The following is a 20,505-nucleotide window of genomic DNA, read 5'->3' on the forward strand; positions in this document are numbered from 1 at the left end:
CTCACGGGTCTTTTTGTGAACTTTAAACAAATTGACATGTATTTGCAAATGTACTTGTACAGCATGGGCGTATAAATCATTTGCGGTTGTTGTGTGTTTTGTCCTCACATGGAATGTCAAGATTCTTTTTGTTACAAATTTTACATGACATATTTTGCAAATCAAATTGCTTGCACGTTATTTAGAATTTGATTCATTTTCTTCATTTGTATCTGTTTGAAGAGGGCTATTGCCCTATTTTTTATTTCTATGGTTAGTCGCTTTGGATAATTCTTTTTGCAGTCCTGTCTCTTGTGAGATACAAACTTGTCAATGTTGTGAAATGGATTACGGCAAGCATGACGCTCGTATATGATGTTAATCTATTCAACAATACGGATTGAACTTCTCTTATGTTAATTTCGAGGAACTTATTAAATTGATATAAATCAGAAGTAGTCAATTGATTTTCGCATGCTAGATACATCAGCATTTTTTGTTTCCCCAGGTTGTTCCCTCGCGCTCTCTGGGTAACATAGAAGTTTTTGGCTGAATGTCCATTGTACCCCGATTAAATGCAAATAGCACGAAAATTGTCTGAAAACAATTGCGATCCGAAAGTCTTACGTCACAAAGTTCACACAATTCACACACAAAAAAAAACATTGAATTTATATGTGCATAAAAAGATACCGCAAAATCAAGCATTGCTTCTTCGCACAAAGTACGTCGCGTAATATTTCATTCGGAGATCGATACGACAAAACGTTCATCAAACGACGTTTAAATAACGTACGCTAAAATACGCTTTGATCTTTCGAGTGCATGGGAAAATTTAACCCTTTTGTGAGTGACGAAAAAAATCTTAATTGGTATAACGAAGTTATCTTCAGACATTTTGTATAAAAATTGATTTTTCTGCATGTGTTGCTTCTTTAAATTTTTCTAATAATTACTAATATATGGTTTACCTTTAAAATGTACATACAAGTGTATAAATACATTATATACACATATATACTTCTCTATATATAGCTCTATATATATCTATATATAATATATAGTATAAAGATATATGTATATGTATATAATGTATTTTATACACTTGTATGTACATTTTAAAGGTACCATATATAGTATATTAAACCATTTTTGGTTTCCCCGTGTTCCCCATTGAGTCAATCTGTCCAAAGATAATGCTAAAATAATGTATCCGTCAGTTTAAGAGTTCTTATGGAGTTTCAGTCCCCTAATGCGACTAGAACATAAAAAATATTTTTAGTTTAAAAACACACGAGTTACCCGGGTCATTCATATAACGGTTAATGCATGACGCGAATTTGTTTTTCTTTGAGGCAACTTAAGAAACGTTATGTTGTATAATATGAATGATAATCAGTGTTAATATTTCATTAAAAAATTGAATAAAATAAAGAAAAAGATAATGAAAATACATAAAATAAATCAATATACTCCGTGTGCGCGCGCGCGCGCGCGCGTGTGTGTGTGTGTGATAATATGCATAATATGTAAAATTACATTCTCCAGCGAATAATATTGTAAGTGCGTGAAATGGTTTTTTAGAGAATGATAATTTCACGTTGATCTAGTTTTGGTTTATTCCAAGTTGTTAATTTTGCTTGTATTTATGATCTTATAAATGCTTTTGCAATTATAAAGCTGTTTTTACTAAGCTGTTGCTTCTAATTAATTTGTAAATTATAACTTAAAATGTCTTTTGCATATTCAACTATGTTGTCGTTCATTACTATCAATTCACATATAGATACAACTGTCAACGTTTACGCCACCGTATGTTTTTCCTCTTGGATAAAGTCATGCTGTTATTTTACGAACAACACAATCTCTCGTTACACGTATAGTTCTTCAATAACATTAACAACGTATTTAAAAGCTTTATTACGCAAGTCTGTGCCAATCGACCGAACCAAGATGGAAGCGTATATTTGCGAGACATACCTAATGCCATAGATATTTTCTCGGGTTGTAGATATATTTCTAACGAATATTTAACGTTTTCGTTTCGGCCAATATCGCAAAAAGGACGCGTTACTTGAAATCATTCAACATTACATCTACAGAGAGAAGTATATTAGATATATGTATATATACAAGACACTACACTCTCTCTCTCTCCACACGAGAACATATTATTTTAATGTTAAATTCTTCATGGTTGGTATTTTTATCGTTTTAGTTGATCATAGATTATTAATATTAATTAAGTATATATTTATTTTTATTTCTCTCTCTTTGGATTTATTCACTTTCTCTCTCTCTCTCTCTCTCTCTCTCTCTCCCTTTGCCCGCTCTTTTCCTCTCCCTCTCCTTCTTCTTTCTACCTTTACTTCTTCTGCATATCTCTCTACTTCTCTTATTCTTTTCCATCTTTTCTCTTCTAGAGTATCCTGTAAAAAGATGATAAATTTCAAAACAATTTTTAATGCAAAGGTTTTCTGGATTATTTGATAAGTGAGACGAACTAAACAAATAGAAAATTGATTATACCGATTATGTAGGATACCCCAAAATTATTGCCCTGATGAACTTTTAAATCTAAGGTCAATTAAATAATATTACAAATTTAATTTTAAGATATATTGAGTTGGCCGAAAAGTCATGCGGATTTTTTAGAAAAATTCAAATACCGTATATTAAGAATTAATTTTATTGAACCACATATGCACCATTTTCTTAATGACTTATCACCATCTCTCAATTAGCTGCGTTATACTGTTGTAAATCATTGAGAGAGTTCTTCAGCAACAAATAAGTGGAAATCAAGTGGAAATCAAGCGCAAAATCGGGTGAATACGGGATGAGCCAAGACATTCCAGCCAAGGTGCAATAATTTTTGCTGCAAGGAAACGTATAGTCTGGCGTTGTCGTGTTGGAACGTAACACTCTTTCTCTTTATCAAATTTGGACACTTCTTGTCGATTGCTACCTTTAATTGATCCAACTGAGAACAGCATTTGTCCGAATTAATTGTTTGATTATTCGATGTGAGCTTATAGTGGATGGGTCCCTTCCAATCTCACCAGATGTAGAGCATGACTTTCTTCGCATGCAGATCAGTCTATGATGTACTTAATAGCCGTTCATCTCACTTGGCCTTCGATCTTTTTCGCACTCCGTTATTGTAAATGATTCACTTCTCATTGCCCGTCAGCAATCTTCAAAAATGGGTTATTTTCATTCCTTTTCAGCAGTGAATCACGGATGAAAATGTGGTCCAATAAATCTTTTCCAGTCAACTGATGCGACACCTAAATATCCAGCTTCGTCAATCCTAGCTTTTTGTGTGCGTTCGGAAATAGTTGAATGGCCAAAGTGAAGTTTCTCTGCGACTTCCAGAGTAGTGATTTGTCAGTCCGCATCAATTAAAGATATGATTTGGTTGACATCCTTGGTGATTTGTCGACTGGAACGAGGAGCGTCTTCAAGATTTAATTCTTCTGCACGAAATTTCGCAAACCATTTCTAATACATTTGTTCGCTAACAGCAAACACCTCTCCGTACACGGCGCTTTCGTTTAATTTGTCTCGCATTCTTATTTTTACGATAATAAAAAAACATTATGCACCGTAAAAATACATTATTTCCATTTTCAAACTGCTACTAAAACATTTTTGTTTACTCGAATGAAACCATTTTACTTAATAGATGTGTGCCGAAGTGTACCTTTTCAAATATACCATACTTGATAAATTGTACTGAATTTAACGCATATTTGAGTAAACGATATCTGTTGAATAATCCGTACAGACTTTTCGGTTAACCCTTAATATTTTTAATTATATAATGTATAGGATATCGATAAAATCTATTCGAGTTTCAATATTTTAATTATAAAGAAAAAGAACTTTAAATAAATTAAAAAATTCAGATATTAGAACTAAAATGAACGAATGTTCTCTAGAGCATCTTGCGTGTATTTTGAAATCCGTTGATAGTAAGTCATCGGTTCTCATCGATGTCCATTAATTCGAAATTTATTTTAATATTACCTTAATTGGAAAATCAATATTCTTAATCCTTCTTATCTCCATCTTCAGGATCCTTCAGTGTATGCCATTGAGCGATTGGACGTCTGGGAGACGCCAACATGTCAGACCAATGTCTTAGTTCCGTTCCGCTCGCGTTGTATCCCAAGACTACCTTTCCAATCGGTTCTGATGTACCGATGCGATCGTAATCTACTACGGTGACGACGAGCTGCACTTTCTGAGAAATAACATAAAATTGCGATATTTGCAAAAATTAGACATATACAATGAATAATGCAATCCCAGGTAGCACAAAACGTCCTCATCCACAATATGTCCAGAATATCCTAGGATATTTGTGGGCTGTTTTGTTGTGTTATTAAAAATATGTTTTATCAACATAAATGACTATTTTCATTAGATATTTTATCTAAAATGTCAAATATTGTAATAAAAAAAATATCCTATAAATGTCTATTGGACGTAAAGTCGATGGACGCCGTGTGTTCAATATAATTAGTTTGTAAGTTTAGCCATTTATAATACTTTTCCTCCGAATATTCAGAGGAGATCCGAGCATTAAAATGGATTAGTCTCAGGATATCATACACATATATATGTCCTGGATGTTCCTTGGATTTCTTAAGGACACCCTTGTGCTCTGGGATAACAAGTGCTCTTAACACATTGATTATGTAAATTATTATTTCAACAAACACGATGTAATAATGATAATATAAATAGACAAATGTTACTAACAAATATAACTTTTCTGAAAATGCAGTAACATAGAGATTTTAAAGTTTTATTTATAAACTTATGAATGTATTTAAAATTTTGATTGTCTTTTCCTTAGCTATTATCAATAATTCTTTGATAATTAATACTTGAGTGTTAAAAAATAGCAAAATATTTTTTCATACCTGTATCTGCTCGAAAGGAACCTCGAAGGTGAATGATTCGTTGTAATATGGATTAAGAGTGCACTTCTTGATTGATGTTTTCTTCTTCTTCAATCTTTTGCCATTCTGCATCAACGCGATTTTAACGTACGGATCTGAAAGACCGCCGACGTCCATTTTCTTCAGGTTTTTAGCTTCCAGAATAACCACTGTAAGCTTGCCAGCCGTTGGTACATATCTCAATGAAAAGCATATGTCTCCCAGTTTATTATCCTAGAATTGTTAAAGGAATCTTCTTTGATATATTTTCAATATCAAATATCAAAAAATATCAAACTTTAACTGTTTTTATATACATATACAGTATATACAGTGACGTGCAAAAATTATGGGCCAAAACATGTTTTTTATTTTTTGTTTATAATTATTTAATATATTTAATGTGAATGGTATAGCATAATTTTTTAATAACTTTTATATTAAAAAAGACATTGTTTAACAGAATAATATGCGATAAGCTACGTTAATAAATTGTAATTTTTCCCTGTTCATAAATTTCGGGCCAACTTATTAGTACGACTTTAGAGCAGTGGTTTATTTACATTTTTGCTAGGGTGTTGAAGTAAACATGGAATTTAGTTCCACACGAAAGTATTATCAGTATTATTCTGCTACGATGCCGAAACACACGCAGCTGCAAATACGCGAAGCGGTTATAAAGCTTCACGAAGAAGGAAAAGTTTCTCGCGACATTGCCACGTTGTTGTCGATCGGCAAAAGTACTGTTAACCGCATTATAAAAAAATGGAAAAGTTCAAATACGTTGGCAGACAAACCACACACCGGAAGGTCACGAAAAACCACAAAACGCGTAGACAAACTTATTAAAAGGAAAGCAGTCATAGACCAGAAAAAGACTGCCGTGGATATAGCGCGCGAATTACGCGAGGAAAATATTTCGCAAATTAGTCGTAGTACTGTTTCTCGTCGACTAAAAGAAGTGGGACTTGTTGACCGCGCAGCAGTTAAAAAACCTTTGATCAGTTCAAGAAATAAAAAGGCGAGACTCGAATTTGCGAAAAAATATCAAGATTGGACTACGGCGGAGTGGAAGAAAGTCCTGTTTTCGAACGAAACAAAAATAAATTTATTTGGGAGTGATGGGAGAAGATACGTACGACGACCGAAAAGTACTAGATTCAACTCTCGTTATCAACTACCAACAATGAAACACGGTGGTGACAACATTATGCTTTGGGGAGTTTTCTTGGCAAGGCGTCGGTCCTATTATTAAAATTGATGGCATTATGACAGCAGACGCTGTCAAATACAAAAATATTTTGTCGGAATATATGCTTCCTTATGCACGAAGAAACATGCCTCAATCTTGGATTTTTCAACACGACAACGATCCTAAGCATTCGTCTAAATTGGTAAAACAATTTCTTGATAAAACAAAGATTCGTATTTTAAGCTGGCCATCCCAATCTCCAGACCTGAATCCCATTGAACACTTGTGGCAGGAGTTAAAGCTTCGTTTGGGCGGCAGAAATTGTTTTAATAAAAGTAATCTTTGGGAAGAAGTGCAGCAACAATGGAATAATATCTCAGAAGATAAAGTAAAAACTTTAATTGAATCAATGCCACGACGGTGCGCTGCTGTGATTGTCTGGAAGGGTATGGCTACTAAATATTAAGTGAACTGAAAGATTTTCAGTATTTTTTTATGTTTAAACTTATGTTATGTGTTCATTTTTGTTAATTTGTGAAAAACAAAATATATGGCCCATTATTTTTGAACATGAGCAACTGGTATTTATGTTATAATTGACTATAATTAATTATATTAAAACTAAAAACTTCATTCTTCAAATACAATCAAAGAAGTTTAGCTTGTACATGATTCTTTTTATTTACTTCCTCCATTGTATGTAAATTACGTATAAAAAACTGCGTGGCCCATAAGTTTTGCACGCCACTGTATATGTACAAAAACCCATACAGCACAAAAGTTTGCAGCAACATTGCTGCAATATTGCAATATTGCAATATTGCACATTGCAGTGCAATGTTGCAGAAATATTGTATAGTCATGAATTTACAATATAGTTTAAACACGTTACAGCAACGTTGTAAAATATTGTGAAAATAACATGTACTTTTATTGTGTGTTTGTGTCACTTACAATTAGAGTAAGTATTCAAAAATGTTTATTATTATAATAATTTTAATACACATAGGATTGAAAGCATTTTTATATTAATTATATATATATATATAAATTTGTCTATTACCTCCAAACCCTAAGATTAAAATAAAATAAACTTATGCGTTATTATACATACAAGTTGGCATGTTAATCTTAATACATTAAGTGGTGTTTAAACTTTTCATAAAAGATCCATGTGTTCTAGAATGGTTTTACTTCGTGTTAAAGCTATTATGCCAACATGTGTATAATCTAAAATAACGTAAAATAATGTGTGTATTTATATTAATGTTGTCATGATTATTATAACAATCAAGTAAATGTGCCAATATATCGTTGGACTGGATCTTTTGTGCCTAATAATATTTTTTACATGAATTTATGTACAGTCTTCGCTTAGACTTCGCTTAAACTACGATTCAACTTGAGACTGCGTTTTAAGACCGTTTACTATCGGTCTTGAAACGCAGTCTCAAGTTGAAGCTAGAAGAAATCACATAATTAAATTTAATTACGTGATTGCATAGTTTGTTAAGCGAAAAATATACATACATTAACGCGAAATATATTATTAGGCACAAAAGATCGAGCTCAACCATATATTGGCACATTTCCACAGTAGTTTGCATGTATATTTTACTGCAATATTGCTACAACGTTTTGTAGCAATATTTCTGAAAGCGGACATTTTACCGTTGCTGCAATCTTGCAGTACTCTTGCAACAATATTTCGCAATGGTTCTGCAATGTTGCAATCTTGCCGAAAAATGTTGCTGCAATATTGCGGCAATCTTGCCGTGCTGTATGGGAAGTATGCCTCTTGGTAAAAAGATGTGTTAGATAAAAGTATAAAGTGATATATGTATTTAGTGATGTCCTTGAGTTGCGTTGCCAAGGTTAAGTCAAGGTCATATTGATTCAAATGGAATTCGCTATTTTTTATTCCATAATCTAATAGTTAGTATCCAAAGCTATTTAAAACATTATGTTTATTTTCCTTCAGATTTATGCGAGTAATGAATCTTTAAAGTTTAAGTATCGCCGACATTAGCATTACGCAAGGCACATCACATGGAGATAGCGCAGTCGGATTTACTCTTCTCTCTCTCTCTCTCTCTCTCTCTCTCTGTGTTCATACATATTTTTTGTTAGTTTATAACACGTTTTAAAAATATTTAGCTTGTACTTCCTGACAGTGAATCAAGCTAACAAACATATTAGAGATTGCGTTTTTATAGTGAGATGTGAAATAAGGCTCATCTCATCAATCATTCAACGACGTAAGTCTTTGAGATCTCATGGTTTTGACTTATAAACTTTGCTGTTCAAAGAACTCCATAAAAACAAAGCGGAGTGAGGTTAGGTGCTCGAGATATCCATTCAGTTTTACTCTCCTCTCCAATCTATATTTGAGGAAACACTCAATTCAAAAACACAAACGAGCAGACAAACCAAAATAAGCAGAAGTTGAATGAGAAGTCCGTCCTGCTGGAATCAGGTACGATCAAAGTTCTGATCAGCAATATTTTGAATTGCAGAAAGGATTTTATTTTGGAATATGGTCTCATATTTATACCAGCTGTTAGATTATTTTCAGAAAAGAAAGGCTTAATCACAGTATTATCAATAAACAACCCTCGCCATTTTCGGAATATACTACTGTATATGCACTTTAACTATCCAGTGTGAATTTTCGCTCCAGTACTTATAATTATGTCTATTATATTAGTACCCAGCAAACACAGTCATATAACAATGATATTGCCATAATATAACAGAATGTAACACGCAATATAACATGTTCGTTACATGTAACGTATATGTTAGTTGTAATTTCCCACTCAAACGAAATTGCAGTAATATAACAATAATATAACGTGTTACTAAAATGTTATTTAAATGGAATATATATTATTTATTCTTTCTTCCTCTCTCTAGTCTCTACAACTACAAGTGTATGTTTAATTTATTTTCCTAAACGTTACGTACACGTTCGTACTTTCCTCTTATTTATTATTCGTTCAAAAATGTACCACTTCATCGTAGAAATGGACTTACGATACAAGTTGTGTCCTGCCGTGATCACCGTTCCTATATATATTTTGTATTATATTTTGCATGCGAGAAACGAAGCCATCTACCGGACAACTCGACATCTGAATGTTAAAAATGATATATAACATAGACATAATATGGAAATATTACAGTTATATAATATCGCATATTTCAGTTATATTACTGTTATATTATTATAACCAAGGTATAACAGAGCAATATAACAGTTTTATAACGCAGTTATATTGCAGTTACAAAGTAAATTATGCAACCTCAACATTAATAACATATAACAGTTGTTATATTACGTGTTACTTCTGTGTTATATAATAGTTATATTTTGTGTTTGCTGGGTATATTTAGAAAGTGTTTGAATGTTGCTTTCTTGGATAAATCGAATTCAAAGCTATTTTCAACAGAGATTTTCTGCATTATTTCTTCACGAAATGTGATTTGACGATCAAAGTCATCTTCAGATAATTCCTGGTTCTTGATGGAGTTCGTTTCTTGAAGAATTTTGTGAACTTTTGAACATTATACCAATCGCGTTGTTGAGCGGCTTTGTGAATGACTAAATGTACGAGATTTCAACAAAAAATTTGCAGCTCTATCAGGATTTGATGTCGTGAGTGGTCTAACTGATTTTTATCGGTTTTTAACAAGATGATTCTTTAAGATACTTCTTCGAAGCATTTAATTATAAGTTATACTGTAGATCTCTATATATTATTGTTTCTTCTTCTGAAAGATTTATTTAAAAAATTGCCTGATCTGTTCATCAAATCTCTGAAAATTGCCTCAACCTCACATGCTTAATAATATAATATTATGCACTCATCTTCCGAAAGCTCATGCATTTTGAACAAAACGCGTAAAACAAATGTTTACAAATAAATTCATAGCCCAAAAAGGAAAGAATAAATATTTTAATGAAAAGCAAGAAGAAAGTTTGAAAGAGTGGATTGTACGTCGTTTAATAAGATACTTTGTAGTAACGTAGCAACGTAGGTAGGTGGAATCGACTAAATGAACCAAAACCTAAATTGTAGGCGGTGAAAATAAGATTTGTTAGCGGCGTACCGCCCATTTAGCATTATTATTTGCGTGATCAAAGATTGACCAAAATATTAGAACACGGTGACAAACAAGAGACAAATGCTGGATAGACAGAGAATATAAGAGAGGTAATTTATCGGGAGACTTTCTCCCTATATGAGCCGCTTCCCAGAGGAACGTACAAGTTGGAACATTTAAGAATAGCCTGTGAAACAAAGAGTGACCGAGCGAATCAGCGATCGATCCCCTTTCTATTTATTTGACATCTCTTGTGGAGTAATAAACATATTTTATTATTTGACGTTTAACTCTTGGAGTCGATTAATCTATCCCGACGGAACCTGATCATTTGTCCTGATCATCCACCTGACTATCACCACGAAAACGCTCTAGAAAATATAATATATTGTGTGACCAGAAAGTTTGTGCGGATTACCCAACAGATGTTGTTCAACCAAATATGTGTTAACTTCAGTATAATCTGTCAAGTATGTGTACGCACAAAAAGATGACACTTTAGCACACATTTATTGAATAAAGTGATCGCAATCCAGTAAACATAAGTATTTTAGCAGCGGTTTAAAAATGGAAGGAAATAACACGTTTTTTCAGTGTATAATAGTGTGCACCACTAACTACACCACCGACTGATCTGCATACGAAGATTATGCTCTGCATCTGGTGGGATTGGAAGAGACCCATTCATTATGAGCTCGCATCGAATAATCAAACAATGAGTTCGAACAAATACCGTTTTCAATTGAATGAATTAAAGGCAGCAATCGACGAAAAGCGTTCAAAATTGATTAATAGAATGTTACGTTCTAACACGACAACGACAGATCATACATTTCCTTACAGAGCAAATACCAGCAAAAATTCTTGCACCTTGACTAGGATGTCTTAGCTCATCTACTACATATATTCACTCGACTTTATGCCATTTGATTTCCACTTATTTCGGTCATTGCAAAATTCCCTCAATGATTTACAGCAGTATAATGCAGTTGAGAGATGATGACAAGTCATTAAAAAATGGTGCATTGTTCAATAAAATTAATTCTTAATACAAATTTTTGCATTTAAATTTTTCTAAAAGATCTGCATGGACTTTTCGACCAATCCGATATACATATAGCGGTTTATTCATAACAATTCATAATGTAATAACAGGATGAGTAATTATTGTAGATTCGGCAGTCGAGGAACTCTGAGCTCGAACGCGAAGGTGCGCATTTTATAAGCGCTGAAAATAATATGTTTCCCTAAGTAACAGAAATGAAAATAAAATAGCTAGATTTCTGGAGTCCACGTGGACACACGTGGGCTGCACGTGTGTCGGCAACATTATTTAATGATGATATAATTAAATAGTTTAGATGTTTAGTGTATTCAACACTTATTTAATGTATTATAAATATTTAATAAATCCTAGTACGCCTCCTTGTGGTGCATAGTGGATAAATCCAATGTCGGCGATAAATAAACTTTAAAAACCTCGCATAATCTGAGAAGAAATATCATAATAATATTTTGGAAAGATTGATACCAACTATCACATCATAGAGTCAAAAATAGGAGATTCACTTTAAAAGAATTATTGTGACTTTCGCTTGATTTAGGCAACGCAGCTCAAAGGTCAAACAGTTAACATAGATACATTATTTTATACCCTGTAACTTTTGTTTAACATATTTTTCTTTAAAATGCATACTTTTCGAGATATATCCAGTCCGAAATATTCTCACGCTTTTCTACACTCTGTACACTCTGTATATTATCTCTAGTTTTATAGAACAATGGAAAACAGAGATATTTATTTTGTGTACTCGTATTCTCTTTTTTATTTTAATATTATTGCTATTTTATATAAATTATTCTCTCGTTAATTAATCGACTCACCTGTCCACCTTCGCCTTCAACGCTTTGCAATTCTCTCCATTCCTCGATCGTTTGTGCTAAATCAATTTGACAGAGCGGCACTTTAACTTCGCCAATTTGATCATGTTTTGAAAATCTGTCAAAATCAAAGATGGCGAAGACCAAAGTCTTATTCATGGCATCAGCATAAGGAACGGCCTACAATAAAAACATATTTGTTAATAACAGTGTGATAATCAATATTTTTATATTTAAATATTTTTTATATATTAAAAATATATATATTAAGAATAATGCTCATATTTTTAATTTTTATATTTAATTTTAATAATAAATAATAATATAATAATAAAAGTAATAAATAATTTTAATTACATACATTACATTTTTAATTTTAATTAAATATTGATTTTTAATAGAAGTAAAAATGTACACACACACACACACACACACACAAACACACAATAAAATCTAAAGAATAATACATATAAAATAAAACAATATTATAAATTCGCTAAAAATTAAAAGATTATGCATTGTAGATTAATTATAATTAATTAAAATTTATATTACAGTTCGAAAAATATATATTTTGTATGACACAATTGTAATACACATTTAACTAACCTTGAACGTAAAAGTTTCATTGAAGACCGGATTCAATGTCTTCCTGTGAACTTTCGTCTCAAACTTTTTCTTCTTATCCGGTAATAAATATACTTTAACATATGGATCAGACGTGCCGCCCATGTCTAATGCCGGCAATTCTTCCGCTTGTATTACTGTCACAGCGAGACTGTTTGAATTGAAGTCGTATTCAAGCTGAAAATAGATTGTATTTACACACATATAAGTATACATAAATAGCAAATTTAAAATAAAATGCTAAAAATAATTATATCATATTTATGGTATTAATAATGCAAAAGTAGATGTGTTGTCAAAAATGGCCAGTGTTTGTTCTGTGTATATTGTAAATATGAAATAAGACAATTTATATAACATACTAAAATAAGATAATAAATGTGTGCATTAGCACAATATTTTAGTTTTCTTACTTCATGGTACTCATTTATTTTGATTTCAATAAATTAATTATAATTTGTAATATTGTTCTATAACATTTAAAATAAAATACAAGAAAACAGGACACATTGCGAATTGTACCTTGTACTGCAATCTTCCAAGTTTAACTTCGCTCTGCTTGCTCTCGGCCTCATCTGGTTCCTCAGCATTATCTGTCAGCTCCTCCATGTCCGGCTGGACCTGCACATATCGAAGTGGATTCCACGGGTGTAGAATGTGTCTCTAATGTCTACATGAAATCACGGTACACCATATACATACTTTGTCTTTGTACGTGCTTCCTAACAACTGCACGGATTTCAGATCTACTGCTCCCTTCAATCCCTTCTTGCCATCTTTGGAACGTCGTTTGCGACAACATCTTCGTATACAGCAGAAACAGATTCCAAGGATAATTACACCTACGACTGTATGAAAAGAAGCAAAGATGCAACATTTAAATATAATCAAATTTTAGTATACAGATTTTTATATACAGATGTTATTTTTAATTAATTATAATTTGGTATTATTTTGTGAGCAAACAAACTCTTTGTTACCTATTAAAATAGCGACAAGACCCCATGACGGTATCCCTAAATCTTTCTCTAGCTCTTCTTCGAATTGCTTAAATTTGTTCTCGGATTTTGCCGTAAAAACTTCTTCCGTTCCTGAAAACAAGTTTTAACTAACATCTCAGAAAAGGAAGATTATTATCATAAATAAAGAGTACGTACATGCACCTGCGTTTGAAATATATAAAGCAAATCCAACTCCATAATTATAACTGAGATCATTATTACAACAGAAAAATAGGAGTAGAATATCATATCAATACTCACCACCATTTTTCTCAGACGTGTCTGTAGTGGGAAGTACATTACTATCAGTGATACCACCGCCGACATTTTCCTCGGTTTTCTGCGGTGCCTCGGCATTTCTTTTGACGAAAGACCTTGGTGCCATTTTCTATATCATAGGGGTATATTATTATAAAAAACACACATATACGCACTTTGAAGTAATTCAACGTAAAATAACAATTTACAATATTTACAATTATATATAAACGACAATTCTTCTTCAACAATATTCTTATATTAACATCTCTTTTAATATTCTTCCTTTTAATAATTTAATAATTTAATTTCGAATAATTCGTGAATTCAATTCTGTCTTTCTGAATAATGGCGAGACAAGAGAGTGAATTAATCAATGATTTGACGAAGGTAGTAACGTAATACTATGATTTCACTGGGCCGAGATCGTGACGCGTGCAGCCAACGCGCGGGCGGATATTGTTAGAGATTCTGTAATCTCTCTCTCTCTCTCTCTCTCTCTCTCTTTCTCTGTCTGTAAAAAGATTGTCAAGACGGAACTGAAATGGGACGGTAAAACGGTGTGATACAAAGGCAATACCGCGCACGGTGATGTATTATCGAGCAATGCGCGTGGGAGTTTATTCACGCCAATCTATAACTGAACAACGGAGCGGAAGAAATAGAGATAAAGAGATAAAGACGCGAGAAGAGGAAAGAGGGTGGGGGAGAGAGAGAGAGAGAGAGAGAAGGAAAGAGCAGAGGGTTGAAAAAGAAGGAGAAAGAAGAAGATGATCAAATAGAAAATTAATACACTATAACACAATATTGCTGAAAATTAGGAGCTAATTTTATTATAGGAGAATGAATTTAAAATATCTTAAAATCAAAGAATTATTTATCTATTAGTTTTTCGATTATTCATTATGCGATAATTACATTATGTAATTGACAATTATATAATCATACTAACATAATCATAGAGAAGATGTGATTTATATCGTCGGTGTGTAGTTTTTACACACCCCATAGAATATGCGTGCAGAAATACATGCACGCTGTGCAAGATCAATACGGATAACTTTCAATGGGATTACTTATCTCAGACGCAATAAACTCACTTACAAGATGCTACAATTTCTTTATCATGGTAAAAGCAGATAACTTTCTGAGTATAAGAAATATGTTCAGTCTTGAGTAAATCTTTTCTTTAAAAAACTTGGCAGAAGAGATAACTAGTTAAATATCTCTATGCTAATTAAAATTAAGAAATAATAAATTTAAAAGTAGACATCGGAATATACTTGATTACTACTACATACAAATTTTCACAAAATCAACACGTTTTAATCTCCTGTTCATTCACAATCAGAAGTTACATCTTTATTCTCAGAAATTATTATACAAACTTTAGATTAATGTAGAAAAATTCATGCTATCTTTCTACATCTTATTTGTATAAACGATAGGTTTCACACCAAAATGCCCTACGACTCTACTAATAATGTTAAAAATTATTTCAAACATAATTAACATATTACATATTGTTCGATACGGATAAAAAAATATTAAAATATTTTTAGAATATTTTTCTCATTTCATACTTAATTTAGTATTTTTTAACGAATACTAAATTCGTAGGTTTTAAAGAAAATTTGTTATTATTAACAAAGAGGAAACTTCTGATTTTAAGGCTTTACTGACGTACTGACGTAAGAGAGGAAACTTATCTTTTTTCTTACATTTTAAGACTTTTTATTTTAACACAGAAAGATTCTTTAAGATAGGAAAATAGGATTACATTATATAATGTCACACTTTCTTCAGTATAAAGACTGCCTTTTAATTATCAAAGATTGAAGATAATCAAAGATCTTGTTTTTCGTTTAGAAACTACGATCAAGTTGTCATTGAATATGCTTAAAGGCGCCTCTTAAATTCCTATGATTAGTCCAGCAAATCTTACTACGCATTAATTGGAATATCTGTTGTATCTAAGCAGCCACGTAGATTATATACACGCTTGCATGTGTAAAAATGATCATATTTAAAGCAGGAATCAATACAGCTTTTCGTACCTGAAAGATACACTAACTAATATATAATAATTCGTAACTATTTTTTCTTGTTTGTTGTAAAATGTATAACGAACATTATGACAAATGTAAATACATATTATGTGCATGTGTAACGACGTACGCGTATGTACACGTAATATGTATGCGATTTATTGTATTAGACTAAATACGTTTTATTATATTATATTAAAAATGTGAATAAAACAAACAAGATATTAAAATTATTTACTAGACCGCGGAAAATCGTAATAACATATTTTCGTAATATCTGTAAAATATAGTTGTTGAAATCTTAACAGAAATTGAAAGGATCGTCGAAAACAAAATTAAAGAAATAAAGTTTAATAATAGAACATGTGCCTGTGTGCGCATGTATGCGCTAATGATACCTTTCTTTTTCAAAATAGCGATCATATGATCATCGACTGGCCTATATCTTTTTCAAGGACAATTTCACTATAATTGTTGTAAAGCATCTACCTTTCATGAATGAATATCCCTCACGTGACTGTTATACAACGAGTAAAAATGTAAGTTACGAGATAGATATACGCCCTTCTACTAAAGACAATAGATTTAATCCGATCAATAAAAATTGTTAGTCAATTTTAATTAATAAAATATTATCTTGACTCATTTTTATGTACCGATTTTTCGTGCTTTTAAGGATCCCGCAGGATGGCTTTGTATCTTGTGGTTTTTTTTAGTATGAGCAACCGAAGAAACCGCAATGACATTGAGCACCGGCATTTCAATCCTTAATAACTGGCGAACATTGGAGAGGAAATTATGTTGCAGATCAAAATATTTTATAGTTATTATACTTTTCTCCATCTATCGCACAGCTAACAAATCCCCCTCGAAAAGAATAAATAAAGGTTCAATTTCTTCAGAAAAAAAGCAACGCATTAATTTGCACATCTAATCTATCAAAATATAATTTTGTTGTATATTTTGTAAAATGAAATTTATTTAAAACACATTTTTAAGTTTATTTTTAATTGTATAATATAACATATATAAGGCTTCTCTGCGATTTTTTTAAACTTATAATAATTTGTTTAGTATTTTACTCATGTAACAATATATTATAGAACTTTGGTGGACGTATTTGTAAATTTACTTAAACGTTACATAAATATATGTAAAATAATGTTAAATAATAGTACACATTTCAAATTAAATCTCTTGCATTAAATTTCTCAATCTTATTATTTTGAAATTTTTATCTACGTTATTCCCACCTGTCACGACCTTCTTTTCATCTTGTAATTAAAAACATGAAAAAATATTGATCGATAAAATTCATCTATTGTAACAATTATGTTTTACATCTGAATTAAAACGTAAGAATTTATATGCAAAATTACGCACTTGTGATTAACAGAAACATCCAGAAAAAAAGACGATAAAGGAGAAAAATAAGAATTGACAAGTCGCATCATCTAAAGAAGCAAGAAATAATAATCTTGCTTTGACGGAAAAAATCTTTATCCTTTCTTACAATATACACTCTCCATCTCTCTGTCTCCCCCCCCTCTCTCTCTCTCTCTCTCTCTCTCTCTCTCTTTCTCCTCTCGCTCTTTGAAATGTGTCCATTCACGAATATTATTTAACAGAAAATAAAGTTCGTAAATCAAAATGCGTTAACTACTAGAGATTGATATTTTTTACGTTTCTCGGTCAACTCAATGGAGGGATACGAGTGATTATATCTTCGCGGAGGGTATATCGATTTCTAATTTTATATATATCCGTCATATACAAGGGGTTTGATCCGACAAAGTAGAAAACGGATGTTTGTTCATCTCGGCGATACTCACGAGCTGTTGATTGTTCCACAATCTGTTCTCTTCTTTCCTTTTCTTCGCGTTTTCTTCCCTTTTCGAGTTAGTTCCTCCCTTGGGCGTTACTCGGCAACCTCGTCGTCGCTCGTCTGCGACTACTCACAGATTCACGCGTATCGAGTGACAGTAATAGGGGATACGACGTGTGGGGCGAATTCACCACTCTTGTACTCGCGTTTTACAGGCACATCGCGCTGTTTCATACGCGACGATGGCGATACACGGCCAAGGGACAAAAATCTATCTCGCGATGTATCACGGCGATCTCTCATCGACGACGACGACGGTCGGATGAGCCGAGTGCGCCTGACCAGTGATGGCGAGCGCGAACATGGCCGTCGACGTAAATCGATAAAACACGTTACGTTTCCCGACGGCGTTCCGACGCTGCTCGGAGCCGACGCTCTGCGTCGTTCGCTCTCACCGCCCCCGCCTGTCCACCCCCGAATCCAGAGCGGCGCGATAACGACAACGACAACTCTGGAGTGAACGTCAATCGACGTCATCGGTATGCGCGGACGTTCGATACGTGTAACTGCTTTTTAGTTTCGAAATGTCACTACCCTTCTGGTAATGACAATGACGTGATATTAATGTGATTTAATCGGGTACTCCGTCACCAATTCATTAACATGTTATCAGCGCCAATGCAATACGGTACAATACAATGAAGAGACAAGAGGCGCTTGAAAAAAAGACCAATTGGGATCATCCTTTTATATCTCTGAGATATTTCATGCATCCCTTAATTATTTTCGAATTTTACAGTCTTAGAAATCTTACATCTATATTTAACAAGTTGACCATCCAATAAGTTTTATGTATCTTACTGCGTACGTCGCAATAAAATCTGTTAGTTTTGTTTCAATAAAGTGCATCGCGATACGTAAAATATATGTATTATTAGAAATGAAAATTGTAATAATTCGATAATGCACATTTTATTTGACATCTTCCTTATTATAGATTTATGCTACTTTGAATTTTATGAGACTTTATTAAGTGGATTTTATTTACTAGAAGTATTTAAAGAGAATAAGTCCGATAGATCGGTGGTCTTCACGTGGCGTTATTATTAAAAACTTATCAGCGTCGATCATCAGCGATTTCAGTGGCAGTCGACATGACGCACTATAGCGTATGCTATACGCTAAGTATAAGGTATAATTATTAAAAGTCGCGATATACATGCATTTTAAGAAAAATTGTACATATACATCATTATTAAAAATGCTATTAAAAATTGCACGCATGTTGCATCGAGATTATCAAAATAGCAAATTTTTACACATTATATATAATTAAAGTTTTTACACATTGTATATAATATGTACACAGAAATATCGACCACAAGTTAGTATTGTATAATCTAGAGTCTGCACGCAAATGTACGACGATTTTTTTCCTGCGAGATAAAATAATAAGATTGGAGAGAAATCGATTTGTAATTTTATTCCATTCACACAGGCAAGTAGAAGATTGCTATATATAAAACTTCCTATTGCTTATGTAAACCTCTTTACCTAAAATAGCAGTAAGCAAGAATACTATGCACTATTCATCCACATATCGATAAAAAGTTCATATATGCGGTTCGTGTACTTATCGCGAGAAATAATATCAATGACATGTATTCTGGTTTTATATATAGGTGTTCTATTGTTGACAGATGGTTTAGCAATTAAATCTCAAATTAAATATAGTTGATTGACGTAGTTCTTTAATTATAATTTATATTCTATTTATATTCTATTGCATTGTTGAATAAACAAGATAATATAATACGTTACAATACAAACAATAATTTGAATATGAAATAGTAAAAATTAACCACTACTTATGGTCCAACTGTTACATGTACAAATAAATAATTTATTTTTTTGTAAAAGTAAATGTTTATTATTAATACATACAGGATGTCCCATTTTAAAAAACGCACCTCGATAATTCTTCAACGAAGCATTTTCAGCAAAAATGTTTCAGACAAAAGTTGTATGGTTCGAAGGGGGACATAAGACGGCGTCATTGGTTTGACCTTGAGTGAACGTGCCAAGGTCATATGGAGTTCAACTTTGTTTTTTTAAACGGAACTCCATATTTTTTATTGCAGATTCTGATTCTCCGTAGAAAAGTAAGGTAATTATGCATTATAGGGGTGTCAGCTCCGATGACCTTGACCTTGACATATATTATAGAGGTGACCCTCCTGAGTGACCTTCAAAAGGTTTTAGCCGTCGCTCGTTGTTTATTAAAAAGTTATTAACAAAAGAAGTTTAATAGTTTAATAGTTTAATAATTTTGCATGTATTTTCAGCAAGCCAGGTCCCACGCAAAGCAAGATTCTATATTGTAACTTCCACGCAGTACTTTTGGTCATCCCAAAGTTTTGTTATTTATTTTATGTGCTTCGCCCGTCACCTAGTACTCTTCCACCCAAGCATATACTTTCCCAGTATAAACTTTCTTACTTTAATATTATTAATTTTTTGTACTGGGAAAGTATATGCTTGGGTGGAAGAGTACTAGGTGACGGGCGAAGCCTGTCTCCTCGTGCTCTTCCACGTAAAAAAAATAACAAAACTTTGGGATAACCAAAAGTACTGC

The 20,505-nt window shown here is 32.5% G+C and overlaps 1 protein-coding gene across 3 annotated transcripts in view; it reads right to left on the reverse strand.

The window, feature by feature from the left end:
• Window positions 1-18,184, reverse strand: part of LOC105275115 (synaptotagmin 1) — a 25,017-nt gene extending 6,833 nt beyond the window's left edge. The window contains exons 1-10 of one of the 3 annotated variants that reach the window (XM_011331766.3): window positions 17,878-18,184; window positions 14,001-14,127; window positions 13,719-13,829; window positions 13,441-13,586; window positions 13,261-13,353; window positions 12,721-12,915; window positions 12,115-12,291; window positions 4,914-5,165; window positions 4,012-4,228; window positions 2,375-2,408 (exon numbers count right to left, since the gene is read on the reverse strand). In XM_011331766.3, coding sequence (XP_011330068.1) covers window positions 4,034-4,228; window positions 4,914-5,165; window positions 12,115-12,291; window positions 12,721-12,915; window positions 13,261-13,353; window positions 13,441-13,586; window positions 13,719-13,829; window positions 14,001-14,124 — 1,293 coding nt within the window. In that variant the 5' untranslated portion in view covers window positions 14,125-14,127; window positions 17,878-18,184 and the 3' untranslated portion in view covers window positions 2,375-2,408; window positions 4,012-4,033. Of the gene's footprint in view, window positions 1-2,374; window positions 2,409-4,011; window positions 4,229-4,913; window positions 5,166-12,114; window positions 12,292-12,720; window positions 12,916-13,260; window positions 13,360-13,440; window positions 13,587-13,718; window positions 13,830-14,000; window positions 14,128-17,877 lie in introns of those variants that run through there. The other 2 variants (XM_011331764.3, XM_011331765.3) reach the window with 2 other exon arrangements.
• Between the last annotated feature and the right edge of the window lie 2,321 nt (window positions 18,185-20,505).

This window comes from Ooceraea biroi, chromosome 1 (genome assembly GCF_003672135.1).
Source record: "Ooceraea biroi isolate clonal line C1 chromosome 1, Obir_v5.4, whole genome shotgun sequence".
Classification (NCBI taxonomy): Eukaryota; Metazoa; Arthropoda; class Insecta; order Hymenoptera; family Formicidae; genus Ooceraea; species Ooceraea biroi.